Source organism: Protopterus annectens, chromosome 10.part0 (assembly GCF_019279795.1).
Source record: "Protopterus annectens isolate FY-2018-M chromosome 10.part0, PAN1.0, whole genome shotgun sequence".
NCBI classification, from domain to species: Eukaryota; Metazoa; Chordata; order Ceratodontiformes; family Protopteridae; genus Protopterus; species Protopterus annectens.
Window position 1 is genome coordinate 66,629,384 of NC_056744.1, and position 25,531 is coordinate 66,654,914.

General features: G+C 38.1%; 1 protein-coding gene across 1 annotated transcript in view; it reads right to left on the minus strand.

Moving 5' to 3' along the window:
* Positions 1 to 25,531, minus strand: part of PIK3R5 (phosphoinositide-3-kinase regulatory subunit 5) — an 823,030-nt gene that overhangs the window by 125,897 nt on the left and 671,602 nt on the right. The window contains exons 12-13 of the mRNA XM_044085025.1: positions 23,896 to 24,046; positions 13,268 to 13,393 (exon numbers count right to left, since the gene is read on the minus strand). Of these exons, the coding sequence (XP_043940960.1) occupies positions 13,268 to 13,393; positions 23,896 to 24,046 (277 nt within the window). The remainder of the gene's footprint in view (positions 1 to 13,267; positions 13,394 to 23,895; positions 24,047 to 25,531) is intronic.

The window sequence follows — 25,531 nt, forward strand, 5'->3', positions numbered from 1 at the left end:
GATCCCTTTAATGTGGAATTATTTAGATGACTTACTTCTGCAGATATTTTGCATATTTACTGATATTGGTGGATTGTAATTAACTTCAGTGGCATTTTGTGGTTGAAATTTTCTGAAATGGGTAGTTTTGTCATTATTGGTTCATACATTTTGTTTCATTGCTTACTAGAAGATTGTTCCAAACTACACATTTAAAACACATTCTAACAAGTGGTGCTGTATTATACAAGGAATATAATTTAATACAATCAGTTTAATACAATCAGGAAGGTGAATCAAAGAATGCATGCATGTATGCTTGCTCACAGGATGCAGAAGATCAAAATAGGGGAAAAGACCAGTCACCAATAGAGTCCCCCAGGGTTCAGTGTTGAGACTTTTTTTCTGTTTGGCATATACATCTCAAAAGTAAAAGGAAATACCAAAGGGGTTTGGCCTATTAAGTTTGAGATGACTGCAAGCTAGGAGCAGTTATGGAATCCCCAAGTGACTTAGGAATCATGCAGGACAGTTTGTCCCAAACAATAATTGGTGCCAGAATCATGAATTGAAACTAAACTCCAAGAAATACATTACTGTATCCTTTGGGAAGTCATCTACTCCAAGGAACTGCCAAATTGACAATGCTCCCTGAGAAATGACCCAGTTGTTTGGCATTTGGGAACTTGTGTGTACAATGACCTAACTTTTGACCATGTGCCCAGAGTCATAAGAAAATCTTTCTATATTGCACAGCTTATAAACAAATTTATTTTGACTAGATCTAGAGATGTTATTGCCCCCCTTTACAAAGCCCTCATTAGGTCAATCATTTTGTAGAATGCCCACTTTGGCATGTATCTGTCCAGACCCATGCAACATATCTAGATCTAGTCAAAATCCATTTTAGTAAGAATATAAGTCCTAAACAATAGGTCTTGCATGGATCACCTCAAAGATTTATTACTATACTCAGTATCCTACAGAGTGCTTAGAGGTGACATGTCTGGTATACAAGGCATCCTCCGACCTATTACAGATGGACCCACTGAACATCAGCAAGTCAAATGGCATCAGAAATACTCAGTCCAGATATCTAAACTGAATGTTGTGGAGAGATGAATATATATCACAGAGGCTACTACTGTTCCAGAACAGACTATCCATTCAAGTAAAACAAAGCTCATCCCTGTCCACATTCAAATACAACTTGGATCTAAGGATGGGTAATAGAAAATGTACTGCCACTAATGGATAGAGGCAGTTCCTAAATGCTGCATCCCTTACATGGGTCCCCTCAAACTATAGCATGAGCACATTTATTCTCACTAGGGCTAATATGCAATTATCAGCCATGGGATAGGTAAGACCAATCAGGAAATGTTAATTCAAGCACCAAAAGGGAAATTGGCTAAGCTTAAAATGTCCTCCAAGTGAGCCTATGTTGTGGTAGTAAATAGTTTTTAAAAATTGCCCTTTTTAGATCACTAAGTGCCCTTCTCACCCCCCCCCCCCCAGTCTTCAACAGCTTCCGGCACCTCTGGAAACATGAACCACAAAACATTAAAGACAGTAATAAAGTTTATATTACATGGGATCACCCATTACAAACAGCTCAAAAATAGATGCAAGAAAACCGCATATAGTACCCATGAAAAAAAGACAAAAGTAGCTCTGATCATCAGAATTAATACATTCAGTGATTACAGTGTCTTATGCACAGGAAGACGTAAAGTCATAAAATACCAGGACTTGCAGGTAGAAATGAGAGCAATGTAGAAGAGAGATACCTAAATAGTTCCAACAGTAGTAGGAGCAATGGGTCTAATAAAAAATAATTTACAGTAGTACTTGGACAAAAATGGGATTCTATTATTAAATGCTCACCTTCTCTGTCTTTTTTCTCCCTATTTACTGTCCCTGCTATGAATAAACCAAAATACAGCATTTAAAATATTGTAAATTCATTGTTTCTCTCTACTAGAACAGTACCTTACTGCAGTGTAGTGGTTTTACTTTCAAATAACTTTTGTCCCGCCCTTGCTGCAGTCTCCAATTCACTGATGTCATCAAGGCCAATAAATACAGGTAGTTTTCTGGCCATTTCCCTCCCCAAACTGACATCACCACTACCGTCCTAAAAACCCACCCATGCTGTGATGTCACAGCTCCCTGGTCCTTCCCTTACCCATACAGAAGGTAAAAGTTAGAACAAGGAAACAGTACATGAGTTAAGTCTTCTGTTGTGAGCTGTCAAATCACAGCAGGTAACAGCTCAAACTACCTTTGGCACTTTGACAGCTAGGGAAATTAGATGTGAAGGGGGATGGGAGATGAGTCAAAGTAGTACAATTCAGGTTTCACAAAAGACTGCAGTTTAGCCATTATAAAAAGAAGCACCAGTCAAAAGCACTTTGAAAGTCTGTTCTGTGGCCTTTGCACTGTTTGTGTTTTAAGTAGTCACTGAACAGCATGAGATGTTACTTAAAACGAACTGACTGAAAGACAGCGGTGTATCCATGTAAAATCAATGCAGTGACAGGAGCTTTAGGAAGAAAGAAGCCTGTATGATGTAATTTTTTACAGACAAGCACTGGATTGTGGGATGCCTAGAGGCAGACTAAACAATCAGAATTACTCCAAGATGTCAGACCCCATGTGGTCAGGCTGAGAAATTACATATAAAAATATTTAAATACCTATAAATAGTCCCAGAGTGGTGTTAAAATGTAGGAAACCAAACCATGATGAAATGAATATGTTTTTTTGAGTCTGTAGGTGTGGCTCTCCTTTAAATACACTGCCAAAACATGTAACCCCACATGAATTATAGAAGGCAATTCAAGGGCACACTGTAGGTCCTAGGTGATGAACTCTAATTTTATCATTACTTAGGAAAGGGTCCAATCCCGTCATGATATTAGAAACCCAAAATACTTGAACAAATTAAACCAGGTGAAGCAATGACATCCTGATGTCACTGCACTAGCCACATCCATGGCCATCCTGGCTATGGAAACTGATTAGCCACTGCAAGAATGATGGCTTTCAGGCTCCGTACTAGGATGGTTCACTTTCTGGGTTGAATACAGAGATACTTTTGAGGGCAACTTCCCACGGAGTTGGGGGCACCGAAAGAAGGGTCATTTCTGGGTGCATTAAGGTGCAACTAGAACATCCAGGGATAGGAGAGTGCACAAGACAGAGAAAAAGAGGTGCACAACAAATAAGTAGAAATAGATTACTTATACTAGAAATGTAAAAAATGATCATTATTGAAGCAATATAGAAGCTAATAAAGGAAACTAAATTAGGACTTGAAAGATGAAAAAACAATGGCAGAATAAGAGGGATTTTTGTACAACACATTATATTTAACAAGAAAGCAAAAATAAGTAATAAAAGCATGGATTCCAACGGAATACTTGAGGTAGGGATCATATCAGAAGAAAGGAAGTACTATCAAAGCATACCATGGAAAATGATTGTAAGTGGGATAGATAACCATAAGAGATGAGCTTAGACTGTGAGAAGTGTGCATATAGTTTCATTATGTGAATAATGTGGACCTTAAGGACTGCAGGAGAGAAAATAGGGGAACATTTTAACACACGAATAACCAAAGAGGTAAGAAATAAGCCCTATTTCTAAACTAGGTATGTCCCATAAGTAGTACTTGTGTTTGAAAACTGAAAATGATCCCTCTTTCAAATTGCTTCTCAAATATTTTTCTGTTCTTTATGCTCCTCTGTCAAACTATCCTGGTCCACTACATTCTCAGAATACACAGATCATACCTGTCTTCTCACTTATACACTTTCATACAGCTGTCTACTATCTTCTGACCTTTCCATATCCTTTTCATGATACAAAATCCCTGTAAGCTATTTGAATTTTGCATGTGCCTGAGCCTGACTGTCCGATATAACCTGTTGCACCCTATTACTTTTCCATGCATTATTCCCTATGCCACAAATAACTTTATTCTGTTTCCATGTATACTTCACTTTCTTTACTGCTTCCTACGATTTACCTATTGTTCCTTGTAAATTCTTTTTTATTAGATCCATTGCTCCTACTACTTGTGGAACTATCTAGGTATCTGTCTTATTATATGATGCTTGCTGCATCACTACTTGAAGATCTTCATGCATTGCACTATGTTGTAATGTTACATAACTGTGCTATGAGTCATCCCTGCTTGTTCAATTATTTTCTGCATCTCTTTCGCCCTTCTTTCAAGTGCTATCTGTGGCCCCTTCTCCCACTTTTATCACAGATTAAAGGTACAGTCATTAAGGTGTACCTCTCTAATCCCATTCTGGGGTAAGATGGAGCCTGTCATTAACATTAACCTGTTTTTTTTTGACAGTTTTTCCACATCTTCCTATCAGGTTCTATCACAAATTCCCCGTCAACTGTCTTAATTATTATATTCCTTAGTAGTCTCCTTCCTTGTCTTGCTGACTGCTCAAAGAGGTGATATATCTAAAAATGCTTTCTCCAGCCTGCTATCCTTGGATCTTTCTGTTGCCTGTTTGGCCCTGCTTGCTACCACCTCACCTGTCTTCCCAGATAAGTCATTGCTCCCTTTGCATTAGTGTCGCCCTTCTTCCACACTATCCTTTGAGTCAACTTCTTCTACATCTTTCTAAATCTGAGCTGTGAGACTGGAATCACCGCAGTCATATCTCCCACATCTTACTTGCAAAAACTCTTAAAAAAACATTGCTGGCCAAGTCGTCAGTCTTTCCATTTTCAAGAACTTTCTTCTTTCTTTCTTTTCAGCTATCTCTGCTCACTTGCTCTTCCCTCCTTCAACATGTCCCTACTTCCCCTACTTGCAACTGTTCCTCTACAGGTCCACTAACTTCAACCCTCCATCTGCATTATTCACTCTGATGCATCTGATTCCTTCTATTTTATCCTTAACTTTTCTTTTTTTTAACTTCATCATCCTTTTCCTGCCCAAGCATGTCCTGTTTCACTTCCATTATTTGGGTTTCTGACTGATATGTGATATTCTTTAGTCCTAATCTAGCTATATTTATCCCATTTAGCATACTGATAATTACTTGAACCTCCAAAGTTCTTTTTGCCTCTCCAAAACTGTCTTCTCTGCTCACTTGAAAGACTTTCTCTTATACTCAGTCAATCATCTCTATTTTATAGATTTTTTTTTCTAAAAGAGTTTTCTTTAGCTTAATGCTTAGGTTGAGAGAGCTTCATTGTACACATAAGTTTAAATTCATGGCAATTGAATGTATTCCCTTAAATGAACAAGGGGGGGGGTATCAAAAATAGAACAGAAACCTAGGAACCAAAATGGATTATTAGAATGAGAGCCACCACAGGGAGAGACCTTAATGATAAGATATCTATTAAACCCGTTTTACAGGCTAGGGAATTAGTTAGTTTTTAATATGTTTTTTAATACATCTTAAAAGTACTTAATTGTATTTATTACTGCTTGGTGTAACTCATTCTAAGCCTTTTAGTTTAAGCACTTGGGCTTCAGACCAGTTGTTTTACATTAAGAAGGCTTGTGGCCTGCACTGTGGTGGCAGGACAGGTAGCTTACATCCTTCTAGGTTGGGAACTGCTGATTGAGGGCTCAGTGTCTGTTATTCTAAAAGTGTATTAGTTCTGGTTTAAGCACTTGGGCTTCAGTCCAGTTATTTTACATTACGAAGGTTCGTGGTCTGCACTCTTGTGGGAGGAGAGGCTGGACTCTGCCCTTCTGAGCTGGGAATTTTTGGTTAAAGGCTTATACTGCCTGCATATTTGAACTGTTTCTTACTGAAATTGGTACACCTTGTTTGCTGTAGCATAGACTAGATCCAGGCCTGTTGAATCTAGCTTTGTTTGTATGCTTGTTGTTAGTTTGCTTATTTCCCCGAAACACTAATTTCACCTAAAACTCGGCTTTTCAGTGGTTCTGTGGATCCCTAGTGATATCTGCATTGCTTACTGTACTTATTTCCTTGTTTCACTTGAAAGAAAGTTACAGTTTGTCGTTTTTGCATTTAAGTTACCTGTAACACATTGCATTTAAGTTACCTGGCACTTGCTCACTAAGTCAGCACTAAAAAATTAAAAGCACTACACCCTCACAAACTCCCCTTGAGTACCTTGTTCCCCATTTTTCAATTATAAAGGAATTCCCAATACTATTCTAGCATGTCCAAAGGTCAGTTGTCAATCTCCTCTCCAGTCCAGCTGGTGAATCTGGGAATTTTGAGGCAATGTTACAACTGCCTCATGTACACAGACAACCCTCTCCTCCTCCCAACAAATTCCAACACATGTGAGAGATGCAACCATATAGCCAAACTGGAGGCTAAGCTCTCTCAACTCAGTACTGGTGTAACCAGTCAGGAGGAGAAGGAAACCACACTCACTACAATTCCAGTCTCACACAGACCTACCACGACAGCAAACCAAACACATAAACACACAAAAACATACTCGGATGCTCTAAATAAAAATCTGCCTAAGCAGCAGAGACCTCCAAAGCAGACACCCAAGCAACCGCTACCCCAAAACAAAACACGTGCAACACATAGCTCACAAAGCCAGTGTGCCGAACAGTCACAGCCCTTAAGGCTAAGCAACACACCTGATACACTTGTAATAGGTGACTCTATCATCAGGCACACTGACGTCCTGCTCACCAGACTGAACAAGGAGAAGGTCACGGTGAGCTGCCTGTCGGGTGCTAGGATCTGCCACATAACACAAGCACTCAGGTCACTACAAGGCAAGTACAAATATGACTCAGTCATTGTCCATGCTGGTGTGAATTACCTGAGACGTACCTCCCTGGACTAAATGAAAAGAGACATAGAGGAGCTCTCTGAGCATGTAGCCCAGGCCTGTATGACCCTGACCTTGAGTAGCATCTTACCCTCACCAAGAATGATGCCACAATATGAAGATAAGATGATCAATTTCAACAATTGGCTTAAGTATTGGTGTCATTCAAAGGGGATCCAATGCCTGTCAGCCTGGGATGACATGCTCGATAAGCAACGATGCTTCGCTAGGGACGGCTTGCACCTGTCACCCCTGGGCTTTCGGATATTAGCAAAGGCTCTTGCTACCCCCATAGTGCCTTTTTTAGGCAAGGCTCAAAAGACAAACCCACCTCCATAGGTATCACAAGGGATAAGAAACTAAGAGTAATGCTACTCAATGCCAGAAGTCTAAACCTAAAGATGCACGCACTTGAAACTCTCCCTAGCATGGAGAACATCGATATCTGTGCAGTAACAGAAACCGGGTTCAAGGCTTCCGAGAGCACCCCAGCACTACCAGGTTATACCTCATAACATGCTTTTCAGCCCCAAAACTTGGACCGAACCACAAAAGGAGGGGGAGTATCAATATTCATCAAAGATACCCACACCTCTAGGTTGGTGGCACAGCACAAAGCATCAGAGACTATCCATGTGCAACTAACAGTGGGTAAAACTGCCTTCCGGTTTATAGCCTGCTACAGACCACCCTCCCAAACCCAGGAACCCCACTCGGCCTTCCTGAGAACAGTGGAAAATATGAAGGTCTTGCCAAACACCATTATATTGGGCGACTTCAACTACCCAAACATAGACTGGGAGCATTACTCTAGCTCCAACACCCTAGCCCAAAGGTTCCTAGAATTTATAAACTCAAATGCTATGGACCAACTTGTTACCACTCCCACAAGAGGGGAAAACATACTGGACCTGATCATCACCAACATGGGGACTCTATGCTCCAGACCAGAAGTGTATCCCTCACTGGTAATATCAGACCATAAACTAATCTCACTGGATATTCACATCCCGACCCCACCCCCTGCCCAGAAAACCACAGTGAAAAACTTCTCTAAAGCAAATATTTCACACTCCTCAAAACCGAGATGGAATCCTTCAAAGCCCCCAGGCCTGTGGAAAATACGGCCCAGACTGCAGAATCCTTTATAAACGCATTCTATGAACACTTTCAGGAATGCATGGATCTTGCAATCCCAAATAAAACCAAGACCCAATCCTCCAAAGGCAGACGTCCTGTCTCGTGGACCCCAGCCATAAACAAACTATACAATAGAAGGAGGAAGCTACTACATGATAGAGCAAAATCCCAAAAAGGGAAGGCATCTCTGATCAGTATTAGCAAAAAACTACGGGCACTCATAAAATCGTCTAAGGCCAGCTTCGAGAGAAAAATTGCACAAGACACTAAGGATAATCACAAGGCTTTCTTTAGTTATGTTAGGAACCTGGGTGGGAATTCCCAGATATGCTCAGAATTAGTCCAAAATGACAAAAAATACACCAAACCCACAGACATTGCGCAAACTTCTCCCCCCCCTCCCCACCAAAAGGGCAAATATCTATCCCAGCAGAATGCTGCCCCCCTGACATCTCAGATGCTCAGGTAAGAGCCGCCTTCTCCAAAGCAAAAAACACAGCATCAATGGGACCAGATGGTGTCCCGGGATGCGTCCTACATGAACTCCAAGAAGAGCTAAACCCAAACATAAAACTACTGTTCAATCTCAGCCTTACTACAGGATATGTACCCAAAGAGTGGCGTACAGCAACAGTGGTCCCTCACCACAAAGGTGGTGCCTCAACAGATCCTGGAAACTATCACCCTATAAGCCTGACTAGCTTGGTCTGCAAAGCTATGGAAAGGATCATCATGGACCTCATAAATAAAGATATTGGGGACCTACAGACACTGGATCCTACCCAGTTCGGCTTTGTTAAGGGCAGATCCTGCCTCTTAAACCTTGTCGATTTCTTTGAAACAGTCACCAAGGCCATTGACGAGGGGAAGGTGGTCCACACAGCCTACCTGGACCTCGCAAAAGCCTTCGATACAATACCCCACTCGGGCATTATAGATAAGCTCACCAGCTTAAATATAAACCGCTATGTCACTAGATGGGTTGCAAACTGGCTCAAGGACAGAACCCACATGGTTAGAATTGCTGGAGCCATGTCAGACTCCAAACCAGTTACAAGTGGCGTCCCACAAGGCTCAGTCCTGGGACCTCTCTTGTTCGGTATATATTTCTCGGAGGTACAGATCAACACGGAAGGACTGTGGCTGACCAAGTTTGCAGATGACTGCAAACTGGGCGCCATAATTGACTCTCCAGCCGACACAAGCATCCTCCAAAAGGGCCTTTTAGAAACAGACAACTGGTGCCAGAGCCATGGCCTCAAGCTAAATGCCAAAAAGTGTATAGTCATCCCCTTTGGCAAAAACAAAGTGCCCACAAATTACCACATAGGTGGTAATCCATTAAGTACAGAAGAAATAATTAGGGACCTGGGGACCCAAGTTGATAGCAATCTCTCATTTGACAGCCACGTGGCCAAAGTGGTTAGAAGAACATTTTATATAGCCCACCTAATCATGAAGGGATTCACATCTAGATCAGGGGAGGTCATCGTGCCTCTTTACTCATCCCTCATCCGGCCCATAATTGAGTACAATGCCCCTTTTGGGATGTACCTTACCAGACACCTGCAGCAACTAGAAAGACCCCAAAAGTACCTCACCAAGAGGATCAAAGGGCTCAAACAGATGCCATATGCTGCCCGGTTAAAGAAACTCTAGCTCTACTCAGTGGCATACCGCCTGCTCAGAGGCGATCTGTGCCTGACGTATAAAGCCATGTCCAACCCGAAATTAATGGACATGCTGCACCTCAGAAAATCCAAATCCCATCAAGCTACGCGCTCGAGAGACTTGAACCTCAGCACTGAAATAAATAGGACATGCTGGAGGGACAGATTCATAACCCAGAGGTTCACTTCACTCTGGAATAAAATCCCAGTCCAATCCCAGTCCAGGTTAGGCAGAGTCCCTCATTGACTCTCTTCAAGAGGAATCTTGATGAGTGGATGGGAGATCGTAGGTTTACTCCTGGTATCACTTCTGTGCCACTGTTAGACAGAGGCACAGTATACTAACCTCGAAAAAGGGCATAGCAAAATTAATTTAAAATGGGTGGTGAAAGCCAAACACACTCTGGCTAGGCTTATAAATGCCCTAGGGCAGATAGCCTAGTATGAACCTATGAATCATTATATAGGGCATATTTATATATGTACCTTCTAGAGTTATTTATATATTTATATGTAGATATCACCTCTGTATTTTTATTGGTACATGCTTTATTTTACTTGAACAGCTTTTGCATATTTAATTAGGATAGATTCTTCATTGGTTAGATTGTATTTAAAAATGCGGAACTATGTCCTGGTAAATTTGTCTGACGAAGTGGCATGGTATGCTGCAAAAGCACTCACAATTAAATTTTTTTTTTTATATTTTTTTTGCTGTGGTTTGGTCCTTCACTTTTTTATATTGGATTCCGTTTTATTGTTTGGTTGGACCATTTATCTGCACTGCTCTCTTTGTATATTTTCTTTTTTTAAAATGGTTTAAATTTGTCCCTACCCCAGATGTTAATGTAGCAGACTCACTCACTGAGTTAGAAGTATTTAGTAGGAAACTGAATTTAGCTTTGTTTTTTAAGAACAATAAGAAGGGTGAGGCGAGAACTAAGGAGAAGAAGAAAAGCATTTTCAATCCCCCCTCCCGCATCCAACACTACTCTTGAGAAGGCTTGTTCTAGTGATTATCACACATTGGCTATTGAACAGAAGCATCCACAAATAAACAAATTTAAATCCATCAGACATGATAGGTCTATAAGAGTGATGAGACTGGACAAAGAGGGAGGTACTTTTATTGTTGATTCCCTTCAGTATTTCACAGATATGCTAGAAATGTTATATTACTCAAATACATATGTTACACCCTCACATAATGAGATCAATATAGTTAATCACAAGATTGATTTATTTTTGGAAGAACTTAATTTGGAGGACAAAATTGCTGTTGACACCTATACATTTCTTAATAACAAATGAGGTAAAACACATATACCATTTATTGGGACAAAGTTTTAAGGAGGTTAATAATAAACTTATTACTGTAACAACTCACTCTGGAATTGATTTTAGTAGGGCTCTTAATATTGAATACAATGAATGTGCCGGCGACATTAAGTGCATAATTAGGAGAAACTGGAATATCATCACTGCCTTTTCAATGTACAAGGATATTTTAGGTAGTAAATCAACTTTTGTATATCAAACTTCTCTTAATTTTAAACACTATGTGAAGAACAACAGGGAATTAAACACTAAGTTGGTGAAGAATGTGACTTCTAGATGTGGTTACTGTAAACAATGCTCAAACATTATGACTAATGGGCAGATAAAGTTGGATGATGGTACTGGCAGTGTTATTAGACTTACGAAGGGTAACTGTAACACATTTGTGGTAGTGTACAATTCACTGTGCAGCTATTCTTCAGGTTTCTATATAGGAAAAACAGAACATTTGCTAAGTAAATGGATCTATGAATACCTCTATGACATCAGGGTGAAGAAAAATAACAATGCACTTTACAAGCACTCCCCTCGCTGTCATGGACCTGGGGATTTTAAATTTGTCATACTAAAAAAAGGTTAGCATCCACTCAAGAGGAGGGGTCTGGTCATTAAGATTAGAGTTTAAGGAACTGTTATGCCAACTCGGGTTTAATGCTACCCAACCCCTAGGTTTGAATGAGATGGTTACCATCTCTGCAGTACTAAACAAATGATCTTTGAAATTAGAATAGAAAGAACATTTTTTTATTATTAGCTGTGGCTGCACTATACTGGTATTAGGTTATCTATGTACAATTACAGTTTTATTTACACATCTCTCATTCATGTGGTTTTAGCTCAAGTTATTTTTATGTTTGGTATAACATTCAGCTATGTTCATTATGACTCACGCTAATCTTTATTGTCTTTATTATTATTATTATTATTATTATATAAGTTTTACTGAATTTAATATTTCTATTGCGGTGGTAGGAGCATGAATTTTGCTTGCACTTTGTACTTTACACTTATTTCATGGTATTTGAATGTATTATAACTAAGTGTATTTTACTAGGGCAAACACATTTGTAAAAAGTATATCTCTGTCTTTAAATGCATGATTTTTAAGGATGTTATGTTGTTTCTATGCAGATTCTGAGGAAGTTCCAGTTTTTTTAGGAATGAAAGTTTTTAATCTAATCTCAGATAGTGTACTGTGGATTGTGCGGCTAATAAACTTGGTACTACTTAATGCATGAGGCGGATTTAGGAAATCTTATTTTTTATCCTTGACATCTTTGTATGATATATATGACTGGCACCATGTTTTCTGCATAATGGCTTTCAGTGACATATACACACATATTCTTGCCCATCTTAAAAATAACTTCAACAGCCCCAGATAAATGGGAGGAAATTTATACACAGCAAGATGTCAGGAGGTTATTTAAGGCACATCAAGAAGAGTCCTTCACAGCTCAACTGAATATATTGTAATTTCTTTCCATCATCAGGGTCAGGCTTGTTGCAGGCCTGTTTTGCTTGATCAATGAGGATACGTGGTACCTATATCACCAATATCACCAGATTCTATCTCCCTTCCACAATGGGTGCCAGATGTGCTACTCCTCTGGGACCCTCAACATTAGCAGAATAAGAAGACATATGTATGTGTTCAAGCCCTCGCTAGCAGATGATATACTTTGCACATACAGGGACAGTAGGATCACTGTTACAATATACTTACCTTCAAAAGTGGTCTAATGAGCCTTTCTCTATTTTTCTAGCTTTCTATTGCAATAGTGGGATTTTGCATGGCATCATCTTGCTGATCCCCTCACATGCACCTTCAGTGGCTACCATTCTCCTGATAGGTATGCCAGGAAGTTCTCTCTTTGACATGGCCAGGTGGCCAGGTTGAACTTCTAGCCCTTAAAATGCTGTGTCTTGTCAGTTATCCTCTCAGCAGTACAGACAGAACTGGAGAAGGCTATGGCTCATTATTTGGTAGTCAAAAGGACCTGTACTTCCCTGTCTTGTATACTGAATGTGGAACTTTTCCACAAGACAGTCCAGGACTAATAATCAGAACTGGACAGTGCAGACATCAAAAGAAAATGGGCAGATTCATGGCTAATGTCTCTCGTTCTCTCTCTCTCTCTTACTGTGGCACATGACTTTAAAACCTATGCAGGTACAGGGTCCATGTACTCAGAAACATTGGAGCTTCTATCAGTAATATGCATGAATATATGGATGTAAAGAAAGGATAAATCCAGTGAGGAGCCATGATTGGATGTTATTTTTGACTAGATATGAAGAAGACAAACAATAACATACATTACCTTACACAGACTAGAGGTAGGCAGATTCATCAAACTAGCAACGTTGCGATCATACCAAGGATCTAACATCCCCAGGTAATTTGAGACATCATTGGTGCTTTCATCTGGTCCAACAGAGCTAGAATCCTGTCAGTATAAAAGCAATATCTTAGTTCTTTACATCGCCTTATACAATATGCAGATGAATTCTGATCTGATACAGTTATTCAGTCGATAAGCAACTTTGTTTCTTTCATTAATTTTGTTTGGTTATACTAAGCAGAAGATTTAACATCATAGCAAAAACATCATTACCACTTCCTCATTTCAGATGGAAAAATGAGCATACAAGGAGGATGAGAGAACAAAGACCCATGGTATATCAAAAGCACCCAGGTGTAGATGTTAAATATAAAAGTTAATAAATAAACAAACAGGCTCTTTGGTAGTTTCACACCATAAGCTCCATACACCTAGAAAAGCACATATTCTGTATAAAAAAACAGATGTCCAAGCAAATAAAACGACAAACAGAACTTTAATAAATACAAGTTAAGTGCTTTCGTCCTAACACAAACCTGGGACTTCTTCAGAATATAAAGGTTACTTCTACACTACTCCATCCTTCATGAATGAACTCCTGTGATGACTTACACTATACTAGGCCCTCAGAAAATGTATTCCAGGTTCTACATCTAACTCTGTAAATTATTTGCTGTAGTCTGCATTCAACCATCTGCCTCTCATTCCTCTCTTCTCCTCTCACTGTATTTCCTTTTCATCTTCACCCCATCCCACTCCCACCCACTCAGCTCCAATAATATGCCACAGTGAAATCACATTTTAACCCCTTCTTTTCTGTGTATACCCATGTAGTCTTTCCTCATACTCCATTCCCTCCTTTCAGTTATTATTTTGGCATTTCTGATCTGCATGCTTTTTATTGCATTACCTTCCTTCCTTCCTTTGCAAGGTTTTCTAAACTAAACCCAGTACTACAGATGTACACTACTGGATGTCACAGATCATAGAGGTTTATCCTCTCTTTATCTTTTCACTATACTCACTAACACACTTCAATTTTATGTTAACTTTTGTCTCAATTTTTTTTCACAATACATAGCACAGTTCAAGGTGAAAGTGATTACTAGTATTCATGACTATTTATTGACATTGTACTCTCCGATGGAAAAATCAATGAAAAAAAAAAATCACTGAAATCCACTTTTGGCAAACAAGATTTAAAGCTTTTTTGCAGCAGGACAAGCCCCCCTGCATCCAATATATATAGATACGGGTCTACTTCAAATGACTGAAAGCTCAAAATATCATAATAACATATCCCAAATCATCGAGATGAGTATGCTGAAACTGCAGAACATCGAAAGTACACAACATTGAACCTCAGAACATTGAACAGAGGTTACTGACATGCAGTCAGTAGCAACAGTGTTAATATACCTGTAAATCTGACCTTTTCTTCATGGTAGTGCAGTCTCAGAGTTGGTATATTTAATTTACAGGGGTGTGGGTGGGCAGAACCCCCTGCATGGGGGGGGGGTTCAGGGGGCTTGCCCCCCTGCAAATATGGTGTTATATAGTTATTATTATGTTTTAATTATTTAATGGAGTTTTGTTCCTTTAAGGTGGTTTGTTATTATAGGTAGAGTCAATAGTGGATGTTGAATATGCAATATAGGGTGAGTTATTTATTAGTTTTGGTTACTGGAAAGTTTAGGTTGATGTTTTGTTATATTCTTAATTGCTAGATTTGTTAGGGATAACCGGAGTGTTGGTTTTGAAGTTCCGAGGTTTGATGAGTACTTTCAATGTTTCGTAATTTCAACAAATTTGTCTTAATTTTATATGTATATGGGTTCACTTCTAAATTTTGAAATCCCAAAATCTCGAGTTTCAGAACATCGAGTTCCAAATCTCGAGATCTTGGAATCTCAAAATTGTGAACCCTCCCCCAAACACCACTAAACACATTGAAAACAAGTGTATGCAGGGGGGGCTTGCCCCCCCTGCTCCCTCCACACCACCTGCAACTTAAATATACCAACTCAGAGATCACACTACAGCGAGGACAAGAGAAATCTCCCAATCAGTGCTATATGCCGATCTCCGTTCAGGATTTTGAAGTTTTAAAACTCCGAACATATGATCTTTGATCATATGAGATTTGAAGTTTTAGACTTTGAAATTCTGAAGTGCATCCATATATATATATATATATATATATATATATATATATATATATATATATATATATATATATGTAGTACATACAGAAATGTAAGTAATGGTATAAAAATATGTATGCACTATTAAGCGATATTAAAAATTCTACTGACATTATAGAGAAACACTGGAAAATTTTAACCACTGACGGAGTCATGAAAAGTCTTATAGATGACACACCTATATTTATTTTTAAAAATATACAAACTGAAGCAACAGAAAAATTAAAACAAACTGAAATAAACTTAAGAAGTTTTGAGATCAGCTTTTTCCCACACATTGATGTCAGTGAGTTTTAACCAGTTGGTTGGTCCATTCAAATGTATCATGTGTTGTTAATTGTGTATTTAAGGTGTTTTTTTACATTTGCTACCTTTTGATGTCTGTCTGAAGAAGTTCAGTTTTTTTGAACGAAAAGTGGATGTTAATAAAACACTTAACATTGGATTGTTTGCTGCTGGTTCTGCTGACGTGGATTTTGTTTTATTTATTTTTAAAAATATGCCATCTTTAAAACAACGTCTTTGTATTTCGAAAAATAATAAGAAAATGTGCACTCAACACTGTATGATACCCTGTGGACATTGTAAATTTTGTCAGTATATTGATAGCAGTGGAGAGTTTAATCATCTAGATCAAAACAAAAAAATATGCATTTGCTGTCTTTGCTACTTGTGATACAGCTCATGTTGGGTATTTAGCTTATTGTCCTGTATGTTTAAAATTTTATATAAGGAAAACAGATAGAACTCTTAAAGAAAGAATAAAAAACATTATCTTGCCAGTAAAGGCAGTATTGCTACTGCTCTATCAAATATCAAACTGATAGCTCTCATTTCTTTAAATTCATGGTGATAGCACGCATTTTTGAAAATATTAGAAAAGGAGATATTAATAACTCTACTGACCAAATTGAATCTAAATGGATTATAAGATTGAGAGGAGATTATGGACATGGCTTGAATGACAGAGTGCCTATTAAACCTAGGCTGAAAGCTAGAAGCCTAAAGAGAAAATAAAAATCAGGAATTATGTGTTTTACTTTCATGTCTATATGTTATATATATATTTGTAATGCTGCTACATTATGTTGTGAGATATATATTAATTATTTATATGTTTATATGTTAATAACAAATATATTTTATTAACTAGTTTTAAATGTAGTATACCTTTTAGTAGTGAATCTAGTTGGTCATGTGATTTAGTAATTTGACTGTATAAATAGTTGTGGCTGTTATACATCTGATGAAGTAGCATCGTTACGAAAGCGCTTATGTTTTTATTTGTTATTAAAGGAGGAAGTTTTACAAGAATATTTTCTGTAGTCCTTGGATCCTTTTGTGTCTTCTGTGTGTGTGTGTATATATATATATATATATATATATATATATATATATATATGCCACCATCACAATGCAATGGAGAAAGTGCAGCACCACATGCTCTGAAAACCATTGATATGTTTGCAGATGGCAAAAACACATTTCCAGTTATTAACCTTGAATTCTCTTCTCCATAGTTAGGGTCATCCTACCAAACAAATGTTTTCTGTTATCCTAATAATTTGTAATACATAAAGAATTTTAGCTGCCATTATGTATTACTACTTACAAAAAGCACAGGAGTGAAAAGTGTCTTGACAGGTTTAACAGCTACAATGCACCTCATACTGCTAATCACATAAACAGTAGCCAGAATTAGAAAGCACCTCTTATTAACCAACTTATTTAAAGGCTGTTAGAAATTGTACTCTGACTCGTTACTTTTAACTTTCAAAGCAGCCAGGTTTCTGATGCAGTGCAGTAGAAGCTACCAGATATACAGCAGTGTGGGCTTGCTAATAACAGCAAGGTTCATTCATAAATAACCTCACTATATTAAGCCTGTTATTGCAAGATACTTTGCATATGAACGTCATTATAACAAGGTTTGAGTAATCAGTGAACTCTGCATAGTACATATAGGATAGTACAACTAGACTTGATATGAAATGATTTGTGAGAGATGTAATTATCTATATAGCCTTGAGGCGATTCTCTCACCAACCCAGATGGTCAGTCCGCAGCACATAAATTTGCCCATGCCTTCACAAGATAACACTAAACCAACATATGCAAAGGTTATAAAAAATACTCCCTAAGACTACAAGGATCAGGACTTAAGAGCCTCAGCAGTAGTAATCCACTAACACAACTACACCACAATGTCACAACTCTGTGAGTCACCAGGCTTTATACTGCAAACCTTCCACTGCCACAAGTCCATACACACAAGAAGACATTTCTTAGAAATCGGTAAAACCATCATCATGTACACTGAATATATATTCATTAGGGGGGAGAGAAAGACAGGTTGACAGCAATGATTGGATGCATGACATCATGTGGGTCTTACAATCTCTCAAACAGGACAAATATGCCTATGATATGGGGGTGGCTGATGTGGGTATGAATGACCTGTGGTGCTCCAGAAGGACATATGGAGAGACGTGTGAAATGTAGATAAGACCCTGGATCTGACTGTAATCTTAACCTCAACCAGATGGCTTCCCAAACACAAAGTGAAGGTAGTCAACTTTAACAATTGGCGATGTAGTTAGTGTCAGCTTGGGACAAAATGACTGACTCCCCAACTGCTTTGTCAAGTATACCTCTCACCCTTTGGTCCATTACGTCTGCATAGTTTCCAAAGCACCACACACACACACACACACACACACACGCACACGCACACACACACACACACACACACACACACACACACACACACACACACACACACACACAATTCCTTTTTTAGGCAATGTCTTCTTCTGGACATTCCAGAATAAGAAAAAGATTTGTGGTACCTTCCAGTATGGACTGTATCAAGTTTACTCAACTCAGTGCCAGAAATTTTAACAATTAATTACCAGACCACAAGGCTTACTTGTAACTTGAGCACATCCATGCTGTAAAGGAGACTTGGAACTACCTGCACTACAAATATTGGAGATGCACAATTATTCCTTGACTTAGTAAATGCCAACTCCCTTGCAGAAATACTTAACCAACCTACTAGGGGACAAAATCTTGACCTCATCCTCAGTAACACTGCATCTACTTCCACTTCTCCTAAAGTATCCTCGTTGTTGGTAAAAATCCAGTTACAAAGCAGTAATCTTCTCCTTTAGTGCATCTAACCCATCATACTTACATTTCTGAATTTACAGACTTCATCAGCTCTCAAAATTCAGCTGCAACTTTCCACACTCCTGTAACCTCAGCTGCCACTTACGCCAATGAAGTCTTCTCCCATCCAACACCTAAACCAAGCTGTCCCTATCAGAAGTAACTATGTTAAGGAACATGAAAACAATGCTCTCTGGATGAATGCTAGAATTAATAAACTCTATAATAAAATGAAAAAGAAAAAAATTATGGCCTATAACATATTAGAATCTAACCACAATAAAGGCTTTCAAAAACAGCAGCAATAATGTGAAACGCTAAATGTATTGCTAGCATACTTGGTAAATTTATTGCCAACTTCACTTCAGGAAAGTGATTTAAATTCCACAGTTTCCAAAGCCTTTTAAAATACCACCTGCATAAGTCCTAACAGTATACCTGGTTGTTTAATAACCAGTACCAAACATGACCTCTCAGAACACCTCCTAAAATTGTTCAACATAAGCATAGTGCCATAGTTTGTTCATGAGGTATGGAAAATGGCTACCATTATGCCCATCATTAAAGGGGCCCCACCTCAGATCACTGTGTAAAGACTAGTTTGTCAAGCCATACAGTGGAATAATTATTATGATTTCATAACTTTCAGTAAACAAAATATTGTTTAGACCTGCGACAATATGGTATTGCCAAAATCAGGTCATGTATTCTACTTAATTTAGTAAGCATCTGTGAAACTGTTGATAGTAGTCTTGCAATTTGTACAGTGCACCTAGATTGGGCCAAGGCCTTTGACATTATTCCCCTTGCTGGAAATGCAAGCAAACTTAAAGACCTTAATATAGGCACTTATGTTGTAAGATGGACAGCAAATTGGCTGGCAGACAAAACCCACATAATGAAAGCAGCCCTTACCAACTAAAAAAGCAAAAAAGGTGACTAGTGGCATTCTTCATGGCTCAGAACTGGGGCTTCTTCTGTTCAACATGGGATTTTCAGACCTCTGAAACACTAACTCAGATATATGGCCAACTAAATTTGCTGCAATTGTAAACTGGATGTTGTCATTCCCTTTGAATTCAATGCCAATTACTGCAGCAAGGGCTAAACCATGTAAATCAGTGGTGTATTAGAAGTTGGTGTAAAGTGAATGTAAACAAGTATAACACTGTCACCATTAGGAAACAAATCTCAACAGAAGTTCACAGACCTCTCCAAACTGACAGAGTCATCATTGATGTTGACACCAGCACAGACAACTCCCACTACATAACAAAAGTGGTCAGGACACTCTTCTATAATAACTAAGTGCACCTCATTTAGGTGAAAAGAAATGATCATTCCTCTGTACCTTACCATCATTACACCATTGATACAATATAATGCCCCTTTTAGTTTGTATCTATTCACTGAAACACATTATGTTCCTAGAAAGACACTAGGTGTTTCCAACAAAAAAAATCACTGGACCAAGTACCCACTGCTACCAAGACAGGCTTAAAGCTGCTTCCCTGTATTTTATGTCTTATAGACTCCTTTACAATGATTTATGTCTAACTTTGATACATTAAATGTCCTGACTTTATATTAAGGATACAGCTACAGCTAGGTCACATTTTTAGAACCACTACATCAAAAGGTAAACTAAAAGCTAGTGGATATGTATGATATCTTTGTTGTATTTTATTCTTTAAAACTCTGATGAGATACAGCCTGAAGAGTCTAACAAAATTACCACTTAAACAATACACAGTCCTCTAAATCATTGAATTGGTTACCTACACTGATTGTTTTTTTTTAATGGCAAAATATAATTACCATCTCTGAAAAAAAACATCTGATTTGCAAATCAGTTTTGCAAATTGAATTTGGAGTAAATAAAAGATTTGTTTCAAGTTTTTAACATTCACTTTCAGCACCTGCTTTATCCTTTGCAGACAATACATAAACAAAGGCTGGGATTCAGAATGGGCTATCATCAACAGGAAGTCCTTACATGGACAGCCAACCACTGGAAGATGCCCTTTTTGATTCAGAGAGAGGCCCATCCCAGCAATTCTACACAGGTGGAGGGATCACAGAGGTGGACTGTCTCCATGGCCACGCTGCATGCTAATGAGGCATTCTGGGGGAGCAGCATATGTTAATTAGCCATGTGCTCTCCTCCAGAAATGCCTGTGGGAAGAGATTTACACATCTGAATTATTCAGAGATTCATTCAGTGCTGCAGCTTATAACATCCATATTAATGAATATGGCCAAAATGATGCAGTTCACCATTACTTCTAATGGGAAATACCATGTTGCCATACCTCTCAGCTGTACAGATTTTCACAGAATGTCCAGATCTGTGCTTCAAAATTTCAGTTTGTTCCTCATAAAATTTGTAGTTTTCTGGCAAATCACAGTAAATAATGAGATACATTTGAGTTTCAACTTTATATCCTTTAGAAAATGCATTTTAACATAAACACTATTATTCTAGATACTTTCTAAGTTTATAACACAAATATTTAAAATCAGTTCCTATTTTTGGGCCTTTGCCCCCCCCCCATTATGTAAGGCTTTGTCCAGATTTCTTAAGCTAAGAGGTTGAGAGGTATGCATGTTTCATGTAAGTGCCAGGGAGTTTAGAGGACAGGTAGTGGTGGTAGGATGTGTGAGTGTGTGTATGTGTGTGGCCATGTGTGGGGCATGTCTGCAGGTGTATGAGTGGTTTTGAATGACTGTGTGTGGGTGTGTGTTTGTTGTCTCTGTGCATCTGCCTGGATGGCACAGTAGATGGGTTAGTTAGGGGATCGGTAGAGTAGGTGTATGTGCATATGTGTGTGTGTGTGTTTGTGTGTGTGAATGGGAGACTGTAATCATGAGTGTGATCGGGTGAAGAGGGGTGTATCAGTTACTGTGATTGTGTGGGAGCATGACCATGGGGGTTATAGGCTGTAGTCACAGCTTTCAACCCATTTGTTGAAGATTCAGGAATAAGCAATAAATAATGGTGGAATGAAGACTCAAAATTAGGGACTGTTGTTAAGTATCACTATGATTCACATTAAAAGTTAAAAGAACCAGCGTGTTTTTTTTACCACAATGCAGTTTCTAAACAATAAGAAGTATGAAACTCTAATGTCTGGCTTTACTGACTGATTGCAATGCTCCATGACCTTATTTTACAAGAACAAAGCAAAACTATGAGGCAATATCAGGGAAATTTAGTAAAAATTATGTTCACTGACTGTGAGGAGGTGTGTGTGTGTGTGTGTGTGTGTGTGTGTGTGTGTGTGTGTGTGTGTGTGTGTGTGTGTGTGTGAATATCTGCAGGTGTGTGGAATAGTGGTTGAGGTGGGACCTGAGCCAATGCAATGCATGAGCCACCAGTGCTAATTACTACTAAAAGTGCTATTTAGTACTGATGGCAATTACATTCTATTCAGAGACATGCAAATTAACCAATAACGAGGTCTTCCTCATTGGGGCTAAGCATATCTTTGAAATGCATTTCCTGCAATTGTGGAAACTGAAACTTTTGGTCACTGCAGTTTCTGTGAGCAAAGGGCATTTTTTATGAATTCCAGCCAAAATTCACATATCTCCTTGAACAGCCTTTTTGATGTCACAGATCCCTTAAATTAGTCTTTATCTACATTTCCAATATGTATATACCTGCCAATCAAATTCACAGCAAGTATTTACAACATCCAGTGTTGCAGCATGAAGTACACTTGAATGAGGTAGTGTGTATGCATCAACACATAAAAATACACAGATGCTTATTTCCTCCCCTAAATACCTCTGACATTCTATTTCAGCACAAAAGGCAAAAAGAGCAAATGGTATCACAGAAATGAGTTATTTTAAAAAGGTAAGACAAATTGTATTGTAAAATATATTAATTGCATGCCTGCAATAACCACTCTCAATGCTTAGTACTACAGATTTCAAATCTGAAAAAACTGCTACAGCAAAAACAAAAAAAAAAGATATGCATTTTCTTAGTACAGAATGAAAATACATTGATAAGTCTATTCAGCACTGTAATACCAACAGCTTACAATTACATTTAAAATCTCTTGAGCAGAATGTAAAGAAAAGATAATGTAAAACTCTAGAGAATAATACTTTTTAAAAGATAGTGGTAATACTTTTTAAAAGCTAGTGGTACAGTGATGCAGCATAACAACAGGAGTTTCTGCAACATATCTTGATCGTATTCAAGGTATCGAACAGCACAAATCTGGACATTTAATGACAGTACACAGTGTATACGATTTGGCAGTGGTACATCTGTCATCTGTAGTTCTACAGTAAAGCCGCACAAAATGCATTGCATTCCACTGTACCCCCCCTACACACACACACACACACACACACACACACACACACACACACACACACACACACACACCAGTCACATCTGGAAACTAAGACAATTTCACTCAGTATGCTCCTACTCTTCACTCTTTTCTCACGAGTATGATTTCTCTTTGCTTAGCCAGCTGTGATAGTATAGAACATTAAAGCCCTGAGTACGGCCCAGAGGTCACACGTTTAGTTAGAGGACCAGGCACCTGACAGAGTGCAGCCCAGATGACACAAGTTCAGTTAGACAATCAGGCACCTGACAGAGTATGGCCCAGGAGACAAAAGCTCATTTAGATGATCATGCACCTGACAGAATTGGCATGAGTTGATGGGATGTATACATTCTGGTAGGAGGGCAGAGTAGATTACAGTTTGCCACAGTCCCACAGATGATGGACGCTGATACAAATGCATGCCCAGTGAGTGGGCGTTAGACTTACCAAAACACCCCCTAGGTGATAGCCTTCAATTCAGGTGTGTGGAAGTGTGCATTTGTATGGGCAGGTCACTGTGCACCATCACCCCCCCCCCCCCCGGATAGCTGTTGCTGTGATCCTGGGTGAAATCTCTGAGTAAAGGAAGAGATGGTATGTGTTCATTTGGGGAGTGGCTTAATATTTAGCAGGCATGGAATTGAAAACCAAATAACTTCTGTCTGTTCACATTGATGATTTGCCTAAATACTGAATATCTATAAATATAAATGTGTGGCATGACCTGAACAGAAAGCTGCACATTTTCTATATCCTCAATGTGAGAAAGTAAAATTCAAATAAAATAGATTGATGCTGAGAAACAGGTAAAGAAATGTTCTTAAACAATGATATGATGTTTTGCAGAACAATGTTCAATGTTGCATAAAAATATTACCATTGCAATAGAATTTCTGCGACCAGTATCTGTTTGTGGTGACGAACTTATTAAATTTACAGCTGGGCTAATATAACTTCTTTTTACAGGTATGTAGAAAAACTGCAGTTTGAAGTATTTTGTCAGTAAAGGACGACTGTTCTCCCGTGACCTAAAAAAAAATAAAGATATTCGTAAAGCTGCACAATAATTGTAATTATTGTGTATTAGGAAATCAAAAAAAAATTTCAAAAGCAAGTAAAACATGTGAAGGTACTCCAAAGACAAGGCTAGTTCAAAAATGGTTTAATTAAAACAACATAAACATTAAAAACGTGAACACTTTTGCACAAATGTGCTTCATCAGACAAACAGTATATCACAAACCAACATTTAAAAAGCCAGGCAATTAATTCAACAGCCTATCAAAGCAGACTGTGCATTATCTATGCAAATCCCTTGACTTGAATACAGGATTTAAAGAGAGTCCAGGTGTCTTATCACCCTGAAGTTGCATAATCTAGTGTAGCTTCCTTTCCTCAAAGTCTCCACTCCGTAACCCCATGTAAATCTGTTCAACAGCTTTAAATTTAAAATTATGAGAAAAATCATGCTCCATAATGTACTTCACTAGAGCATTTGTCATGTCACATCTCTTTGCACTATATAAATGTTCACATACTCTTTCATAGAAAGGACGGTTTGTCTTGCCCAAATAGAAACTAGTGCATGCAGTACAGGTAGCCAAGTAAACTAAATTGGGAGTCTTGCAAGATTCAACATCTAATGTCACCATAAGACATTCATTAAGAACATTAGCGCTCCCATTAACAAACTCATATAGGTTTCTCAGAAAGTGTGCATCCCTCAATACTGTAATAACACTGTTTAAAACCAGTCGTAGCTGCTTATCTACATAGATGGAAAATGGTTTTGTTAACCACTTTCTACCAGACACTATGGGTCTAAAAGTTGGACATATCAAAATTTTATGGATGTTTGGGAGCCCCTGAAAAGCAGGGGTGACTGCATATTCAACAAATAAATACTTAAAAAGTTTTTCAGTAATCAAAAAATTTTCTGAAAATTCACGTATAACGGACAAAATGGAGTACTGTACCTCACCCCTTTGATACAGGTTTGCACTTAAAGTACCAAGCTATTTATGTGAACTTTATACTTAATACACATTTTTTCCTCCTATTCAAGCCGCTTCAAGAAAATGATGTATGACACAAACTTTATATACTCTTTAATTGAATGCCCCTATTGCAGATTATAATTGGTTTTAATATTTTTTACCAATATATTTTTTACCATCTCATTGCATGTGTTGAATGTTGAATTATTTTTAGGTACTTGGTTTTTTGGAATGATTTTTATGTATACAATTTAACTTCTCATTTTAATGTGATTTGATTTTTATTTATTTTATTTTTTTATCTAAGGGTCCTTACAAAAACTAATATATATATATATATATATATATATATATATATATATATATATATATATATATAAAAATGCAGTTTGTTTGATATAAAAAGTTTAGTTTTTTTTAGCTGGCTAGCAAGATAACACACTTTCAGGATGCAGTGCACTTAAATCTTCCGAACACTAGATGGCATTGTGATGCTACTTTGACTAGAAATGGTTG